The following is a 20064-nucleotide window of genomic DNA, read 5'->3' on the forward strand; positions in this document are numbered from 1 at the left end:
GGTTTTCCTGGTAAAGATTCTGGAATGATTTGCCATTTCCTTCTCCAGTTCATTTTACAGATGAGAAAACTGAGGCAAACAGTGTTAAGTGGCTTGCCTGGAGTCGTACAGCTTAGTAAATGTCTGAGACCGGATTTGAACTCAGGAGGATGAGTTTTTCTGACTCCAAGCCAGGTAGTCTCCACTACACCATCTAGCTGTCCTTAAAGAAGCAGTAGGACCACTCTTTGTGCTAGGTGGTGTAGTGAGGAAGGATTGGTCAGAGTAACTCCTGATCAACTGATTTACTCCTCCACCCTTACTCTTCAGCTCAATTAATATTTACAGAAACTAAATGAAAGATAACAGAGTTGACGAAGTTTAACATGTTAAATCACATATACATTAAAATGTAAAGTTATAGAAAATAAGGGAAAATAGCAGGGTTAATGAAATTTTAAAGTGTGAAACTAAATGCAAAAGCATATCTATTCCATGCTATTCCTTTAAGAAATATTTTTTTAAATAAAAGTTTTCGAATTTTGAAAACTAAAAATAAATAGAAAATAATAAAAGTTTTCCTAATTAAATTGGAAGGGGAATAAGGGAATAAACATTTATTAAGCACCAATATGTGTCACACACATACCTTATTTGATCCTCACAACTGTGTTAGGCAAGCACTATGATTATACCCATTTTACCGTTGAGTAAACTGAGGCAGGCTGAGGTTAAGTAACTTGCCCAGGATCACACAGTGTTTGAAGCCAGATTTGGACTCAGATCTTTCTGATTCCAGTTAGCTATCTACCTTACTGGCTCTAAATTGGAAAGGGAGCTTCACCCTGTCAGGATGAGAAGCTGCCACATACCTGGTGGACGGAAAAGAAACAAGCTTGCCAGTTCTATTTGTCAATCAAGAAGGCACCCAAGTCCCAAGGAGGCATGCTAAGCTGAAGGAGAGAAGACCTAAGGCTAGAAGACCTAAGAAGCTAGAAGCGTGGGCACTCAGAGTGATGGGCTTGAGGATTTCTAAAGTAAGAAAGCTATACTTTGCTATTAGGGAAGATTGTGGTCTGAAGGCCCCCAAAGACAAACCCTAAGGCAATAATTCTTTATTTCCTTTCTCTTCTTGGGAACCTAAAGCCTTTCCTCCAGGCACAGGAAAGTCTGTTTTACTTTGTTTTAAATATTTGCTTTGTCTTTTAAGCTGGTAGTTGTGATAAACAGTATTAACAATAAATATTTGCTCATTTGGATAACCTCTTTGAGAAACAACTGGGAAGAGGCTGTGGAAGGTAGTATTTGAGGAGGAGGGCCAGGTCAGAGATGCAGTGGACAGAGGAACTTAATAAATTCTAGTTTCCTTCTACCGCAGTGAGATAGTCCAGTGGAGAAGAGCTTCCTGAGTTCAAATCAAGCTTCTAGAACACTAGCCGTTGGTAAGTCACTTACCCCTGTTTGCCTCAGTTTCCTCATCAGTAAAATGAACTGGAAAAGGACATAGCACACCACTCCAGTATCTTTGCCAGGAAAACCCCAAATGGAGTCTCAAAGAGTCAGAGATGACTAAAAAACAACTAATGGAGAACAGGAGATGCACCATGGGCTAGAGAAGGGGAAACATTTTCAAGAAAGAGAGAGAGAGAGAGAGAAGGGAGGGAGGGAGGAAGATGAATCTGCAAACTATCTGCCAATAAGCTTAAGTTCTCTATTTCTGGAAAAACTCTAAATCATTAATGAGATTACTAGGAAACATCTAGAAAAGGAAAGTAGTGAATGCCAGGAGCCAGTATGTATGATTTCATCAAGAATAAGTCATGCAAGACTAATCTTATTTTCTTTTCTTTTCTTTTCTTTGACAGGGTTAAACATCACATAAGGAGAATGCTTTAGATACAGTTTGAACTTAGGTTTTAGTAAAGTAGCTCATACTATTCTTGGGGAGAAAATAGAGGTATATGCACTAAATGATAAAATGATTGCCTAAGTCCAGGTTCTGACCATGCCCAGTTCTAACATGGAGCTCTTCTTGAGGGGCTTCTTTGTGTACACTCTATTTGTCTAACATGGAGCTCAATGCATCCACATGGGTGGGATAGTCTCCTTAGACTGGCTACCTGTTTCCTTAAAACTGAGGAGACTGAGCCTTCCATTCTCTTTTCTGCCATCTTTTGACTCTTTGCCCTTTTCTTCCACTCTTTTTAGCTGACTTTTCCCACCACTCTCTTTTCAGAAGCCCTGGTTATAGTTAAATATATTCAGAACTGGTTGAATGGCCAGATTCAGAGTAGTTGTTAATGGTTCAGAGTCAACATGTTGGAACATCTCCAGTGGAGTATGATCTTGGATGTCAATGACTTAGATAAAGGAAGAGATGGCATGGGGGTCAGCGAGGTGGTACAGTACAGCAATGGTTTTGGAGTCAGAAAGATCTGAGTTCAAATCCAGCCTCAGATGCTCACTAGATGTACAAACCTGGGCAAGTCGCAGCCCTTGTTTGCCTCATTTCTTCATCTGGAAGATGGGAACACACAACAGAAGGCAATGGTGAACCACTCTGGTATCTTTGCCAAGAAAACCCCACAGACACAAAAGTCCATGGGATCATGCAGAGTTGAACACAACTGAAGGACGAAACAACAACAATAATCTTTGGCAGCTTTGTGGTTGAGTTATTTCAGTCATGTCTGATTCTTGGTGACCCAATTTGGGGTTTTCTTGGTAAAGATGCTAGAGTGGTTTGCCATTTCCTTCTCCAGTTCATTTGACAGATGAGGAAACTGAGGCAAAAAGGGTTAAGTGACTTGCCCAGGGTCACAAAGCTAGTAAGTGTCTGAGGCAGGATTTGAACTCAGGTCTTCCCAATTCCAGGCTAGATGCTCTATCCACTGTACCACCTAGCCACCTCTAGCCCTCTTTTATAGTTGAGGAATTTAAGAAAGATAGAAGTGAAATGGCTTACCTGGGCTCACAAAGTTAGTAAGTGTTTGAGGCTGAATTTGAATTCTAGGCCCAACTTCCTATCCACTGCTCCATCCAGATACCTCCAGGAGCAATGGGTAGGCATTGCAAAGAGGACATTTCAGATTTGGCATCAAGAAAATTTTCTAACTATCAGTTATACAAAAGTGGGATGGGCTGCATCAGGAGGAAATTGGTTCCCTTTATTGGTGGTCTTCAAGCAGGGGTTAAGAAATCGAAAACTCCTTATGAGGTCCAGCCTCCATGGAGGATTAAGTTGGATATAAGTTGGACTAGATGACACTCAGGTCCCTTCCTACTCTGAAATTCTGTGATTCTGTGATAATGATTCTTTACGCAGATAAATCTACTTCTCTGTACAACACTGAGTGACCTACCTACTCCTAGAGGGTTTTTTATCTGGTCTTTGTGTCCCCATGGGAGCACATCTGCTCCCTCCTTCTAATCTTAAGGCAGAAAACTTTAGTCACCCTCCCTAAGGATCCTTCGTTTAAGACAAAGATTACCTCCCCTCCCTCTGAGCCTGGTTGACTCACAAGTTTAAAAACCACAAAAAGATTCACCAGTTGAAGCAGCATCTCTATATGAGAAGAGTTCTGGAAATGGAATCAAAGGACCTAGGTTCCAATCCCAACTCCTTCATTGCTATCTGTCTATGTGACCTTAAGCAAGTCCACCTACTTGTTTTGACTTCCAGTATCCTCACCATGAGTTAGACTTCATGACCTCTAAGGTCCCTTCCAGGTTCCTTCTAAAGCTATTTTCCTAAGATCTTCATTCTTCTCACTCACAGTTTGCCTTCCTTCCTCTTCTCCTTCCTTACTCAGCTTCCAAAACACCTTCTGAGTTAACCATTCCCAGAGTGAATTCTCCTCAACTTTATTTGGTTCCTGCTGCCAGCTCCCTTTCTCTCCAGTATTGGCATCTAGTGCTCTGGCTGGCAGGATTATTTACCTTCTTCGCTGTTCAAAAGCCTGGTGAGAAAGCAGTTTGAAAAAGATGTGTGGGTGTCAGGAGACTACAAGTTCATGGTGAGTCAACAACCACCATTGCCAAAAAAAATGTCCTCCATCAGACTGGTTCAGAACTCCTAGGACAGGGAATATCTCCCTCATCAGACTAGGAGCTCCATGAGGGTAGGTCTTCTTCATCAGACTGAGTTTTCTGAGGCCAGAGAAATCTCTCCTTGCTTCTAGAGGCTCAAGTTCTGCCCACACGTAAACATTCAGGGCAAGATTAGTAGGGAACCCCAAAGGCAGGAAGTTATTTTATCTATACCCCCCATCAGTGCAAATAAAAAAAGAGTTCACAAAGTGCTGTCCCCAAAACAATCCTTTGAGGTAGGTAGTGCAAGTATTGTCAACATTTTACAGATGAGAAAACTAAGGCTTTGCGAGGTTAAGGCACTGGCCCACAGAGAGTGGTAAAGACCTACATTTCCCCAGCCCTACCACCCATATCCCCACCCTACCTCCCTGCAAAATAAGCAATGTCTGGTTCCATGTCCACCTTGTTTTTGTTTTACAGACTGGAATGTCTCCCCATTCCCAGCCCTGGTCCCTAACTGAAAAATATTCTCATGTCTGTAACCATTCAGGATTACAAAAGTAGTTTTTTCATAACAATCCTGTGAGGCTGGTATTGCAAATATTATTATCCTTATTTTACAGAGGTGGAAACCTCTTTTCAGAAATGTAGACTAGCTGGCCAGTGGTGAAACAGCTATAAAGTCACTCAAACCCAGACTCAAAGAGCAGCCCTGCTCCCAGCATCCCACATGGCCTGAGATCCCACATGATCCCACAAGTCCTAGGATCACTGAGGCCCCCAGGGCCACCATGGTGGAGAAGGAGTCAAGAGGAACTGGCACATCTTTCAGTACAGGCCATTTGCCCGGCAGTAGTGAGCACACAGCTGCCGGTGGTACTGCAGGTGATAATCCTTCATCACCTTTCCCACAATGTAGATAAATTCATCAAAGCAGATCTGGTTGTCTTTGTCCTTGTCCGCCACTTGAAATAACTGCTTCAAATACTCCGGCTGACTCCGACCCTGGAGCAGAGCAGGAGTGATTAGTCAGCCAGGATCATCAGAATGACAGACATTAACACCACTGCCTCTACCATGTTCTACCTTGTTCAGGTCATCACAAGAATCCATAAAGGAGGGTAATACAAGGATCATTATCCCTGTTTTCCAGAGAAGGAAACTGAGGCTCAGAGACAGGTAAAGCAGCTTTCCTCAGGTCAATCAATAAACAATTATTAAGCACCTGCTACGTGCTAGGTACTAAATCTGCTAAGCTCTAGATCACACAGCTAGTAACTGGCAGAACCAAGGGCCAGACCCAGGTCTTTTAGCTCCATGCCAGTGATTGTGCCTGCTCTGTCTGGAAGAGACTAGATATAATATAGGCTCCCTGCCCCTAAGGAACTTTTCACTCTAATGAAGTAAATGAAGCAGGCCTTTATTGTTCTGTCGTATCAGTTATATCTGATTCTTTGTGACCCCCATTTGGGATTTCCTTGGCATAGATACTGGAGTGGTTTGCCAATTCCTTCTCTAGCTCATTTGACAGATAAGGAAACTGAGGCAAACAGGGGTAAGTGACTTGCCCAAGGTCACATAGCTACTATCTGAGGCCATAGACAAAATCAGGAAGATGCATCATCTATGCAGTGTACCACTTAGCTGTCCCAGGAAGAGAGGGAGTGTACTGGGAAGCAAAGAGAGACAATGTTGATTAGGTAGAGGCACTGTGGTCTAGTAGAGAGGGTACTTAACCTGGAGTTGGGATGATCTAGGTCCAAATCCCCCTCCTTAGACATTTAGTACTGGTGTGACCTTGGACAAGTCACTTAACTTCACTTGTACAATGAAGTCATTGAACTAGATGACTTCTAGGGTCCTTCCAGCTTTTAGATCTAGGATCTTAAAATATAGAATTAGAATAGTTTGGGATAGGATTGGGTAAGTAGAGGAAACTAGGTAGTGCAGTGGATGGAGTAGATGGAGCGCCGGGCCTAGAGCCAAGAAGATCTGAGTTCAAATGTGACCTCCAACACCTGTAGGTGTGTAACTGTGTAACCATGTGCAAATCACTTGACTTGTTTACCTCAGTTTCCTCATCTGTAAAATGATCTAGAGAAGGAAATAGCAAACATTCTTGGTGCAAATCCCAAAAATGGGGTCATGAAAAGTTTGGGTACAACAAAGGGCCTCAAAAGCCATGCCCAACTTTAATACCTGAAGACTTAAAGCAGGCAAGAGGAAACAGGATGCCAAAGGGCTGTGTCAAAGAGTTCAACCATGAAGAGTCAGAGGAAGATAGAGGGAGTGTGGTGACAGACAAATCCCTAGAGATTTATGGTGTTGGTGATAGAAAAACATGCCCTGTGTTCTCCTCCCCATTATTGGCAAGTTCTCAGTCTCCTCTCCGTTATCTGTCTCCACTCCTACGCTTGTGTCTCCTCCAGAAAGTCTATCTGGTCTGATTAGATATGAACTTGATGGCTTCCTCTCACCCCACCCAAAGCTCACTCTTAATGTGAGATTTCTGATGCTCTCTATCTGACTCTTTGGTCCCATTATGTAATTATTCCTGCTCCCAACCCCACCCTCAAAATTCACCTCGTTTGATCTCTTATCATTATCATACTGTTATCTGCATGTCTTATTTCATAGACAGAGACACATCTTTCCATCTGCCTGTCTATATATATTCTTTGTGGGAGGGGGGTTGCATTTATTATTTTATGTTATTTTTTTCTTTTTATATTAATTTTTAATTTATGGAATAAAAGAAGCCTTTCCATTAAACGGTACAATAAAAAAGATTTTTGCATATGAAACTGCAAATCTATCATGTACAACTTGCTATTCCTTCTAAATATACAACAAAGTTGTTATGTAAATATCTTTTGTTTTCCTTTTTGTTTTCTCCACTTTAGACACAAATAGATATGTATATAGATATCTGTATATACACACACCTGTGTATGTGTATAAAGTTATTCTATACATACTTCTATTAGTTCTCTTTCTGAAAAGTCTCTATCTTCACATGTCCTTTATTTATAATTTGTATGTTTATAATAGTAAAAAGTTGCTTAGTCACACAAAGTCATTCTCAAAACAATGTTACTGTTACTGCATACAATGTTCTGTATACAATATTCACTCTTCAACATTTCATGTAAGTTTTTCCATGCCTTTCTAAGATCACTGAGCTCATCATTTCTTATAGCACAGTAGTATTCCATCACAACCAAACACCACAACTTATTCATCCATTTTCCAATTGATGGGTTGTAATTTATGTCTATATATATTCTAAAAGAGCATGAACAACTTGACCCTTAAATCATAAGGACCAGCCTGGAGATAGGGGGCTGTAAGTAAGCCTGGAGGTAAGGGGACTTTCTTGCTTGTAATAAAGTGGATAGAGCATTGGACATGAGTTCAAATCCTACCTCAGGCAACTTACTAGCTGTGTTACCCTGGGCAAGTCATCTTATATCTGTCTGCCTCAGTTTCCTCATTTGTAAAATGAGGACGATAATAGCACCTACCTCCCAGGATTGTTGTGAGGACCAAATGAGATGTTCATAAGCATTATATAAATGCTCATCATTATTATTCCCCATCTAGGACTCTCAGAGCTGGCACTCCCAGACAATCTGCCTCTCCCCACTCCACACACACACACACACACACACACACACACACACACACACACACTTTCTTTGCCTGAAACTGAGGGAAAGGGGCTTTAAATGGATGCTATAAGGTGGATGGTACTGTTTTCCTGGCAAGAAGACCTCTGGAAAGTTTAGTTAACTTCTAAAAGTCTCTAGGAAATAGGTAGGAGATCAGGAAACTAAATAAATATCCTGGGACAGCCAGCACACTCCAGGCAGGTCCTGAAGAACCTGCTCATTAGCTTAATTAAGGAGCTGAGCTGGACTTGGCTTGATGACAGATGAGAATGGAAGGAGACTGAAGGAAATGGAGTTCAGCAATGATAGGGTCCTGAAGAATTTCATGAGTGGGGGAGGGAGGAGAAGAGTAGCCTTTAGGGTTAGTTAGTCTGTGTTCCTAGAGTTAAACGGTGTCTATGCCAAGGAGAGGAAGTGAAGCAAGAAAACTAAGCCTGCCTCCAGATTCAGGAATAGTAAGACTATCCCCTAAACCAATCTTCTCCCTCCGCAGGCCCTCAGACAGGAATGTCTCTTTCCTGGGAACTCTGAGAGCAGAGAGAAAAAGGGGATTACTTATCCCTTTCCCATTCCTATCCCTATCTCTATCATATTCCCCTCCCCTCCAGGAAAGGAGGGAAAGAAGAGATCTTGGCATCTTTTAGCATCTAGCTAGGGAGTTGATTGAGAGGTTTGGTGGTCCCAGAAGGAGGAGAATGAGCTCAATGACTGAAGCCTGGATTTGACTCAGAGTCAGGAAAGGGCAGGGATTTCAGGCCTACCAGCAAGGCTGGGCCTGGGACTTAGACCAGAAAAAGGTTTAAATCTGAGATTAAGGACAGGGAGGAGCGGGGCAGGAGGAGGATTAGGATCAGGATGAAAGGCCTAGGCAGGCTTAAGAGTCAAGAGTGGGTCTAGGGCACATATTCATAGCTTATGCCAACCAGGCTGAGATCTTATGAAGTACAATTTAATTCCCCCAACCCCTCCTTATTCATCCTTAGCTCTCCCCATACCCTCCAAGGTAAACCTTCCTATAGTCAGAACTACCCTGGAGGTCCCATTCTAGATGTACCCTTCCCCCACCCCCAGGAATCTGACCCCAAGATCCCTTGGCATCTCCCCAGCCATACCAGACCCTCCATGAATTGGGGCATGTTTTCTGTGAGCAGGGCATTGAGCTCGTCCAGGCTTAGGGTATCTACATCCCCCTCTCTGGCAGCATAGACGTGGTAGCAATGAATGATATGGAAGATAGAATCTTCTATTGGGGTGTCAGGCATGTTCAGCGAAGGCCAGTTTCAGGGTCCGACTCAGAGGAAAGTCCTAGGAGTAAAGAAGAGAGGGGTTGAAAGAGGTGAAAGGACCAATAGAATGGGTAATATGGCCCCTGAGGGGAAACTGAGGAAGAACAGAGGAGACTTGGAAAGAGGGACGCCTGGTTTGACAAATATATCAGAATTGGCCTTTCCTCTGATGATCCACCTTCTCCCCATTCCAGGCTCTCCCCGTCCATCCCACCGTCCATCCATCATTTCTGTCCTTCCATACCTTGGTGAATAAAAACAAAACAAAACAAAAATGTATATATATATATGTAAACCTTTTTCAGGAAGCCAAACCAGATCAATCTCATCTCAATCCACTCAATGAATCCATCTGACATCATAATCCTCCACTTCTGCTTTTCAGTCTGTCTGCATCTCAAACTGTCCTCAGTCTTCTCTCCCCATCAGACTGGAGGCTCCCCAGGGACAAGACTATGTTTTTTCCTAAGTGACTGGGAATTCCTTGAGGACAGGGGCTGTTTCCCCCATCAGACCTGGGACTCACCAAGCATCTGCCAGGTGGTGACAATAGAGCCAAACCCTTACTGCAACACTTACTAGCTGTATGACCCTGAGCAAGTCCATACCTGCCTGCCTCAGTGTCCTCACTACAAAATGGAAATAATAAGAGCACCTACCTCCCAGAGCTGCCATGAGAACAAAATGAGATATTTGTAAAGTGCTCAGCATAATACCTGGAACAAACACAACTAACTCCTGATCAGTTCTTAACAACAAACACAGGACTGTGAACAGGGGCAGCATTGACAATGACACTTGACTGACTGTCCCTTGGAGGTCCTTTTGTCCCACTCCTATCAAAGTCTGGGATTTTTAGACCCTTCAATCACCCCGCTATATTATCTATACAGATACACCATGTGAATGGCCTATCTCCTCTATAGGCCAGCTGCACATGCCCCCACCAAAGTAAGGAATTGTCCAAGTTTGGTTTATGGGGGGGTAGCAAAGACACACAGTACATTCTAATCATGGAACAGCACCCCACCACCCCCACCCCCACCAGGAATATACTCTTGGCCCCATCCCACCCTCCTCCCAACACTTCCCCCCCAAGATTCCTCTTAGGGGAGACACTGACCTGACTCTCTGGAGTGGCTGGAGATGAACCCTGAGCCTGTGACCTAGCCTCAGTCCCCTACCAATTCCAGGTAGGTAGCAGCTCAGTGAGGGGTGGTGGCATCCCTGAGCCTTATGACCTCCTGCACTATTAGCCAGTTGAGAGCTATGACTCTTATAATTATCTTTCTTTGAATAGCAGCTCTAATTGCTTGCCTCAGATGACATCACAAAAACACCTGATTTCTAAACTGGCCTCATTCAGTTTCAGGGACCCACCTTTTCCTAAACTCACCAACATCGTGGTAGATTCTTCAAAGGACATCTCATCCTTACTCATCCCCACCAAAGGATGATACCTTCAAATGCTGTCAGCTCAAAAATGTTTCTCATAAAGATAAGATAAAGGGAAATTTATCCATACATTAAAAACAAATACACCCTCCCTGTTTCTCCCTCCCACTTCCCCTCCCCCTTTCCCACATCATCCTCCAAGCCTATCCATTAGGAAATCCTGTCTGGAATCTAACTTGGCAGGGAGGATAGCGAGACAGCTAAAGGACAAATTGCTGGACTGAAGAATAGAAGTTGGTACCCGGCTAACTGTGTCTAAAGCTTGAGGAAAGGGAGGAAGAAGAGAGGGGAAACAGAGATCAAAAATCACATAATTCTAGAGTTATGAGGCAATAGTGTCTCAGGTTGGGGTGGTATACTCCACCTTCCCCATGATAGCCATTCATGCGCTTGTCTTTAGTGTAACCAAATAGACCCCCCCCAAAGTCATTATGGATGAATTCTCCACCATACCTCCCCTCACCAGTGGACTTCCCAGGCTTTGGGCCTTCAGGGTTACTACAGGCAGACCAAGGAGGCAGGTTAAGGAGGGGCGGAGGGAAGTGGACCAACTCTGTAGGGGACAGTGGTCAGTGAATAAGGATCCCACCCTTTCATTTTCAATGAGATCAGAATAAATTATACCAGAGGAGCAAGTGTGGATAGGTTGCTATTTGTCTCAGAGAGTTCATTAAAATTATCTTTCCCCCTATAATAGAACAGGCCTGACTCAGACTAGACAGATAGTTTGGGTTCAAGATGAGAACAAAAGAAGATACTCATCAAACTTCTAACAGTTAAGAAAGAGGGTTTTAATCAGCCGTAGCAGGGAAAGGCCATTCAGCTAGGATATAGTCTTAATTCTATTTAGGATTTCATTTGCCCACTTCTTTGTGGTCATCCTGGTCTGTCAGTAAGACTGAGGAAGAAGCTTTCAAGTCTTCACTCACTGGTTTTGGGGACTTAAGTTGCATCAGTGGCCAGAGCCTTGGTCAATTAAGTCTCAAGGATAATTTCAATCCTTTTTAAAGGAAAAACTAGCCTAGTCTACAGGAAAGATGTTGATCCTTTGTTATTGATCAATTGCTTCAGTCTTGTCTGACTCTTCATGACTCCATTTGGGGTTTTCTTAGCAAAGATTCTGGAGTGATTTGCCATTTCCTTCTCTAGTTCATTTGACAGATGAGGAAACTGAGGCCAACAGGGTAAAGTGACTTGCCCAGGGTCACACAGCTGGTAAGTGTCTGAGGCAAAATTTGAACTCAGGAAAATGAGTCTTCCTAACTCCAGGCCTGGTGCTCTGTGCACTATGGCACCATCTAGCTGCCTACCACGTGCCAAAAGCATACCCCTGTTCTGAATTTCTCTGCTAATGTGAAGGGCACAATCATCCTTTCAGCTACTAAAGTTCACATCTTTAGTAGTAAACTCAACATTTCACCCCCATTCAGTCCACATATCCAGCCACTTGTCAAATCTTGTTTCTGTCTCTACAACATTCCTTGAATGTCTACTCCACTCTGATGTGGCCACCATCCTAATTCAGATATTTATCACTTCTCACCTAGACTATTGCAAAAGCTTAATTAGTCTCAACACGTCAAGTCTTGTCCCCTCCTCCACAGCCGCCAAAGTGATTTTCCTAATGCACAGTTCTGACCATGTCACCCCCTTGGTCAATCAATAAACATTTTTTAGGTGCCAAATATCATGCTAAGCTCTGAGGATACAAAGAAAGGCAAAAAAAAGTCCCTGCCCTCAAAGAGCTTACGTTCTAGTGGGGTGACAACATGCAACCAACTATACACAAACAAGGTGCAGAAGGGATAAACCAAGGATAATCGCAAAGGGAAGGCATTAAGATTAAAGAGGTCTGGGGAAGACTCCATGGACTCCTGTGGCTCCTTACTGACTTGAGCATAAAGTATTTCATCTTGATCTCATCCTCTTTAAATTTCTACTTTTGTGAAAGTTTTATGATGGACATAACTATTAGTAGAGTCAGGAGCACACTCATACAACTTACAAAAAAGTTAATATATGCATATCAGGGTCATGCTTAAAAAATTTTTCCTGATAGGAGTACACAATAAAAAAAAACAAACCCACAATTTGGAGACTGTTGAGATAGGAACCTTACGCCTAGCCCTTTGATCTTTGAAAGGTAGCTCTTCAGCAAGGCAGTGCCCACGCAAAGATCACACAAGATTCCTTGATAGCACCAAGGTCAGAGATAAGAATGTTTAACCATCCTCTAATTATCGACACCAGGTTGGCACAAAACAGGGAAACAAGTTCACCAAGGTCATGGCCACTGTCATGGGAGAGGACGGAGGGTCCCTGGTGGCTTCTGCTTGCTGATGACCTTGTACTGACTGTATCCACTCCCTGACCCCTACAGGGTCTTTTCAATGAAATCTATGATCATTCAAAAGCAATTAAGAAAACAAGAACATGAAGAATATATCCTGCCCCAATTAGAAAAGCTGCCTAATATATAGGTGAAGAGGTGGAAGTCTATGGGATAAAGTACCTTGCAAGGTCACACAGTTCATAATAAGAATAAGGATCCCAACTCAAGCCTAGTGGAGGCCAAGTCTAGGGCTTTTTCCATTACACCATCCTCCTTTCCCTCAAGCTAATCTTTCCAATCACTTCAATCCTGTGTAAGTGAAGGTCAAAAGGGTAAATGGAAAGCAACAACAAAAAACATGAGAAAAAAATAAGTTTTTCCAAGAATTTATTTTTTTTGAGGCAATTGGGGTTAAGTGATTTGCCCAAGGTCACACAGGTGGCATGTGAGGTCATATTTAAACTCAAATCCTCCTGACTACAGAGCCACTGCACCATCTAGCTGCCCCTTTTCCAAAGACTTTAAAAAAATTTTTTTCATTCCTCCAAAATTTAAAAATGATAACAACACCAAGGTAAAGAACTTCAGGACTGAACTGGGTTTTGTTTTTTAGAGATGGACTACATCTCTACATTTACTAAATGTGATCATTTTAGTATACACAGCCCATTTTTATGTTTCCCAACTAAATGATATTAGATCCATAAAAGAAAATAAAATCTATATTGTACATATTTCTATTTTCAAAAAAAAAATCCAACAATAGTTTTTTTTTTAATACTTCAATATTCCAATGGACCTTTGAACTCATCCCTGTGAATTCTTTCTCCTTTAGTCAATAACACAGTCCATCCAAATCTTTTCCTCCTATGGGTCTCTTATTCATGCCCTCAATGCTCACTCCATATGTCAAGGTGAGGAAGCTCTCCTTGAGATCTCCTGGCATTTTATAAATACCGGTGGATCATGCAAACTCTCCATTTGTTGTCATTCTCTATGAGCCTAATTTACCTCCTCTTCCACTCCATGTCTTTTACTCCCCATTGGTAATATGCCAAGGCATATTTACACCAACCCTTTAGCAGTATTATTCAACAGTAATATTTGGTGTTTTAAAAATGTTTCAGGGAGAAGCCTGGGGTCAAACATCACACAACTTCCTAAATATCTTGAAGCTTGTTCCTTTCTCCTATTCAGTTCGGGGCCCAGTTCATTTTTCCAGGAGCAGTCTCTGTCCAAGATATATGTACTGTTGGACCAGTTCTTTAGATTACCCATTCACCTACATAAGAATACATAGCTTGAGAGATAGTTATTCTTCATCCACTTGGTTTTTCCTATGTGAATAGTAAGGCCAGATTCTCTTGAGTGACTCCCATCTTATTTTGGAGGCTCTACAAAGTTCTGGAGCTTGACGGCAATCAGCACAATGTCATTTACAAACCATAGCTTGGGGTGTAGAGGAGGTGAGGCACTTCATCATTAATAGGGAATTTCATTTCCATTTGAATTCAGCACTGGACATTCTTCATTTGGTGAACACCTTTAGAGAATATATTCCTCTCCATCCACTAGGTGGCAAAATGATTAGGGAATTGGGCCTAGAATCAAGAGGACTTGAGTTTAAATCTGGCTTCAGACACTCCTAGCTATTTGACCCTGGAAAAGTCACATAATCTCTATCTGCCTCAGTTTCTTCAACTGTAAAATAAGGTATTTATAAAGCACTTAGCATATTGCCTAGCACATAATAGGCATTTAATAAAAGCTTATTCCCCTATGTTAAGAGAGTCATGTAACAAAGTTCTCTCTGGAGTTTTTATGACTTATAAATGGGTGTAAATGTTATATTCCAACTTATATCATGTCTTCACTCCCCAAAATCCACCAGTCTCTACTATAAGCTAATAATGTTGACCCACTCTATTCTCTTTCTATCTCTGTCTGTTTCTTTCTTTCTCCACCTTTCTGTGTCTCTATCTCTGTCCTTTCCCTCTGTCTTAACTATGATATACACTCCTTTCCACCAGAGAGTCTTTCCAGGTTGATCCTTTCCCTCCCCAATGAAAAAAAAATTATTTTTCTCTTCAGTATGTGTACCACCTCCACTGACACAGTAAAACAACTGCATTAATTGCCAGGGCCAAAAAAAATCGTCATCTAGTGGCCACTTTTCATCTCTGAACTGATGTGGTTTGGAGTTGCCGGAAAACCCTAAATGACAGAGTACAAGGCAGTTTCTACCTGGAAAGAATTCACTTCCTCAAGCCTTCTTCCAGTCAAAGTGGCAAGGTTTATTGTAATGCCTGATAGAAGTGGGTTAGATTCTTAGTGAATCTACAACTTAATGGAGACAAGACTGATACTTACATTTTAAAACAAAAAAGGAAAATCTTGTACTAAAAGGATCTGGATGGGATTAAGGAATGGTAAATAGCCTGGGATGAACTAGGTACAATGGTGAAAGGAGTAAAGTAGTCTGGGGTGGGTCAAGAGCCACTGTGAAAGGAGTATTAAGTGGTCTGGGGTGGGCCAAGAGCTGACTATGAAAGGACTGTCAAGTATCTAGGTGAGCTGGGGTGGGCCAGATGCCTTGTAAAGATACCTGTGATCTGAGCTGTTGAAATGCGTGGAAAATTCAGGGACTGAGTTGCTTTCAAAAACATACTCTTTTCCTTTAAGGAGTCCTGGTCCCACCACCCCATCAGAATTTAGATGTGTTGATGCTATTGCAATGGACAGTCCTGTCACCAAATCCATGCTTGGAATTTTTCGTCTTTTCCTTTGATGATCTGCCTTTAAAAACCCAGGGTTATTTCCTTGACAAGATGAGTCATTGGATAAATACTTCAACAAAGGAACAGCTTTAATAAAAGACATTAAAAATCACTAGAGACCAATTCAAACCAAAGGCTGGATGGGCATATGATAAAACCATATTCATGCTTTGGTTAGGGGTTGGAATAGATCAACTAATCAACCAACGAGTATTTATAAAGTTCCTGCTATGATCCTAGAATTGTACTAGGCACTATGGATCCTAAGCCAAAAATAAAATACTCCCTACTCCCAAGGAGCTTACATTCGATTTCAGCAGATTATCTCTGAAGTTCTTTCCAACTCAGAGATTCTATGATTTTAGGTTAAAAGATATGTGTTCAAAGGAGAGTGGGGAGGGAGGTATTTATCACCTGGCCCAGGATAAAAGGGTGAGATGGAGTTAAATGGACTCCATGTCTCTGTGAGCTTAACCGTCTAAGTTCTGTGTCTCCTTTTGCTTGACGGACTTAGATCAGGAGTACAAATCTCTCCTCAGCACCAGAGCCCAGGAAGGAGAAGGCAGTATTTCTTGGCTTCAGGTCTCCTAGCTATAAAAACCAAACAGTTCCACCACTGCCCCCCCACCCTTTTTCCTACCCCCTCATATTTGGAGATATTTTAGAGGCAACCATCGGATAATTGGATTATCTGACCCAGCTACCTTGAAAGAAGATGGGAGACAGAAAGACAAATAGGGAGAGAATGGGAGTACCTCTCTCAATCCCAAGACTCATTAAGAGGTATTGACTCAAATGCGAGTCATACTATCTAGACACTAAGAGCAAGAGGGAGGGAACAGGTAAAACTGGCTCACCACAAGGCAACTGAAAACAGATACTTGTTCAACTGGTCAAAGAATGAATTCCTCTTGTGAATGTAATGTCCACTTTTGAATGTAATGGGTGTTGATGCAGAGCTGGTGGTCAAAGCTTTCATCCTACATGTAGCCATAAAGATGGACCCTTATAAGAGGAAGGATTTAATTCTATCCCTAGAGGTAGAAAGAGAAAGCTGTCTAGTAGGATCCTTAGGGAGTTGTCCTAACTGTGCCAAATAGCTTTCCAAGTTCCTCTAGGATCAGTATAGATTTTCAAATGTAAAGACTAATTTACATAAAATTCCATAAATCAGTTATACATTTAGCTCACATGCTGTTCTTCACCCTGGCTTTAAACTCTTTTAAACTGGCTTTAAGAGTGGGTTAGAATGTAGAATTTAGAGTCAGGAAAACCCGAGTCTGAGTCTTGCGTGAGACACTTAATTGTGTATGACCCTGGGCAAGTCACTTTACCTTAACAAGTCACTTTGTGACTTGTCTCCTTGTGCCTCACTTGCCTCATCTGTAAAAATGGAGATAATAATAGCACCTTCTCCACAGGGTTGTTGTAAGGATCAATTCATTACTATACTATACACATACTAGCTAATGTCGCAGTTATTATTACTATTAACTTCCTTATTAAGGTTCTTCATCTGCGTTTCAAAACACCCAAAAAGACACATTATCATTTGTTCAGTTGATTTATCTTCCATTTGACTGATTCTGATTTTCAAGGAGTTATTATCTTTGATAAGGGATTGTATCTTTTTTCCAAGCTATTAAGTCTCTTGGTATTTTTCTTCCTTGACTCTTGCTTCTTCTCCCACATTTTCTTCTATGACTCTCGATTGGTATTTTTAAAGTAATTTTTTAGCTCCTTAAGCTCTTGCTTTAACACCTCTATGAATTCTTGTTGGATTTGTAACCAAGTTTTGCTTGTAGATGATTTGGAGTCTTTTCTTTTTTCCTATGTTTGTGTCGAGTTTCTCTGTCCCCAGAAGAGTTCTTTACAGTCAGGTTCTTTTCTCGTTTGCTCATTCTTCCACACTACTTGACTTTGGACTTGTTGACCTGAAAACTTGGTTAAGAAAGGCAACAGGCTAAATGCATACATTTTATGATTTAATTAATTAATTGATCAATTCCCTATTAAAGATAATGGTAACATAATGCATCATGGAGCCAGAGATGTCCTTGCTACCCAGTGCAGAAATCTTCTGACTTATATACATTTTGCTGTGAGAAAGGAACTCTCCTAATTGAGCAAATCATAAATTCAGTAAAACAGGACAATTAACAAAGTAATGTTGGTCAGGCCTTGGGATTCCAGCTGGGTAAACATATGTCTCGGTGATAAAGAAGGAAATCCCACCACTAGTAAGTGGCAGGCTTCCTGCCCTAAACAGATAACTGACATAGGAAAAGGCTAAACAAAGTTCAATAGAAATTACCACCTCAGATGTCTATTTTTCTTTACCATTAATATGCCATAACATAGTATATGTCTATAGATAATAAGATACAAAGGAAAGCCTCATTATTCAAGATATAGTGTCTTAGGTTAAAGGTCTCCTGAAGGAGTGTAGAGTCGGCCTTGGCTGGCTTTTGCTGACATAGGAAGAGGCACTCTCTGAGTTTGCTTCAGAGAGAACAAAGAGATTATTCCAAAATTTTATATTAAACATTATCAGACTGTGTGTATACTGGACTCTGCACACTTCAGGGAAGGATGCCTGACCTGAATTTCTATCCTCTTATGTCCTTCTGCTGCCTTCATATCTCAGACTGGGGACTTTGCAGGCTTTCCCAAAATGGTATGATCTAGGGTGAGGTCTGTTCAATTAAACCCTCCTGGTTTAAGCTTTGTAAGTTCTTGACCCAGCAGGTTTGGGTGGAGGGGAGGTGAAAGGAAAGGGAATAAGCATTTATATAGAGCCTACTATGTGTCAAGCACCGGGCTAAGCATTTTTTACAAACATGGTCTCATTTGGTCCTCACAACAACCCTGTAAGGTAAGCTCTATGATTAACCCCACTTTACAGTTGAGGAAATTGGGGTAAACAGAGGCTAAGGGACTTGCCAAGGGTCACACAGGCTAGTGTCTGAGGCCAAATTTGAACTCAGGTCTTCCTGACTCCAGGCCCGGGACTCTGTCTCTACTGTGCCACCTAGCTGTCCCTGTCTGCTTGTCCCTGGTTGGGAGTTTCACTAGACAGATGCCAGACTCAGCCACCATTTAGCCATCTCAGAGATTCAGCAAGTCAGAGCCACTGAACTACAGGCTGTCCTTTAATCTGGGACTCTGGCCATTGTTATTCCACCACAGGCTTCTATGCTGAGCTGGAAGCTAGAACTGAGTCCTTTGCTCTGCTTCTGAGATCAGAGAGGTGTCACTAGGGTTTGCTTCTAGAACCTGATCGTTGCTCAGTACCCTGCTCAGGTCCACAGTAGTGATTGTTCCTGACAGTCAGGAAAGGGTCCCCTCTCTGACATGGGGCAGTGATGTTTCACCAATTTCCTTCAATTACCAGGAACTCTTCTTGTCATCATTGTTTGGTGTTGTTTGTCATTTTTGTTGTTTGTCCTGCATTCTCAAAGAGGGCCGTGACATCAGGAAGGTGGTGCCATGACTTGCAAGTGAATTGGATTTAAGTGAGGCAGGGCTGTGCAGTCACCAGCCTCACTTTCTCCCCCAGAGCCATCTGGATAGGAAGGAAGCATGATACAGTAGAAGAGAGGTTTTGAAATCAAGAGACCTGAGTTCAAATCTTGTCACTGATACTTCCAGTGCGATCTTGGACAAATTACTCAACCACCTGTTTTCAGTTTCTTTATCTGCAAAATGGGGGGGAGGGAGGCTCTGAGCTTTTGTCCAGTTCTAGATCTATAATCTTATGTACCCCCAGGAGAGTTGTGTCTTGTGTTGCTTTCTCTATATAGATCTTAAGAGCCTGGATAATAGAAAGAAAGGGGCTTGCCAAAACAAAGTTTGAGATCATGTTACCAGAATGGAATTACCCCTTCTGGGATCACCCTGATCCCTTTGTGCCATGAAATTATGATTTTTATAATAATCAATATGACATGTTTAATGAATATACTAATAGATTAGATTTTTAAGAATTGCCTTTTCTAGGTTGTGAGTCAGAACTCACAACACAGTTTAAACTGATCAATCAAACTTTGACAAGGCTCACAATCACTGGCATCCTTGTGCCTGTGCAGCTGAAGTAAAGTGAATCAAAGATTGTAGAACCTGTTCCCATCGTAGAACTCTGGTCCTGTGACCACCAACAATGCTATTCCCACAGAACTTCAGGATCCCTGTATCTTAGTATTGTGGAATTTGTGAGCGGTCATGGGAAACCACTCTGGCCCTGGGGCCAATTGTTCATAATCCACCTTCCCCTCCTCCCCTCCCTTCCCATTGTGATATTATGTATATAATCTGTCTTCACTTCAGCAAGGCAGAATTCTGATCAGAATTCCCATTTGCAAATCTGTTCCTCAAAATAAAACTAATTAATTAAAGGCTACCTGCTACTTTGGTACATGGTACTTTGTCTCTGACCTGCAGTTTCATCATTCTCAAGTTAGAGACTGGCTCAGTGAAATCATATTAACATTCTGAATTCCATCCCATTACGGGTTCTGAGGGAAAAGATCTAA

General features: G+C 41.9%; 1 protein-coding gene across 1 annotated transcript; it reads right to left on the minus strand.

Annotated features, from left to right (window-relative positions):
* Positions 1–581: 581 nt before the first annotated feature.
* Positions 582–10205, minus strand: LOC140528819 (protein S100-A15A-like). Its single transcript, XM_072646995.1, has 3 exons — positions 10092–10205; positions 8795–8987; positions 582–5016 (listed from the first exon to the last, which is right to left on the minus strand). The coding sequence occupies exons 2-3, from the start codon at positions 8942–8944 to the stop codon at positions 4840–4842; spliced, it is 327 nt and encodes a 108-aa protein (XP_072503096.1). The 5' UTR covers positions 8945–8987; positions 10092–10205; the 3' UTR covers positions 582–4839.
* Positions 10206–20064: the final 9859 nt, after the last annotated feature.

This window comes from Notamacropus eugenii, chromosome 2, assembly GCF_028372415.1.
Source record: "Notamacropus eugenii isolate mMacEug1 chromosome 2, mMacEug1.pri_v2, whole genome shotgun sequence".
NCBI lineage: Eukaryota > Metazoa > Chordata > Mammalia > Diprotodontia > Macropodidae > Notamacropus > Notamacropus eugenii.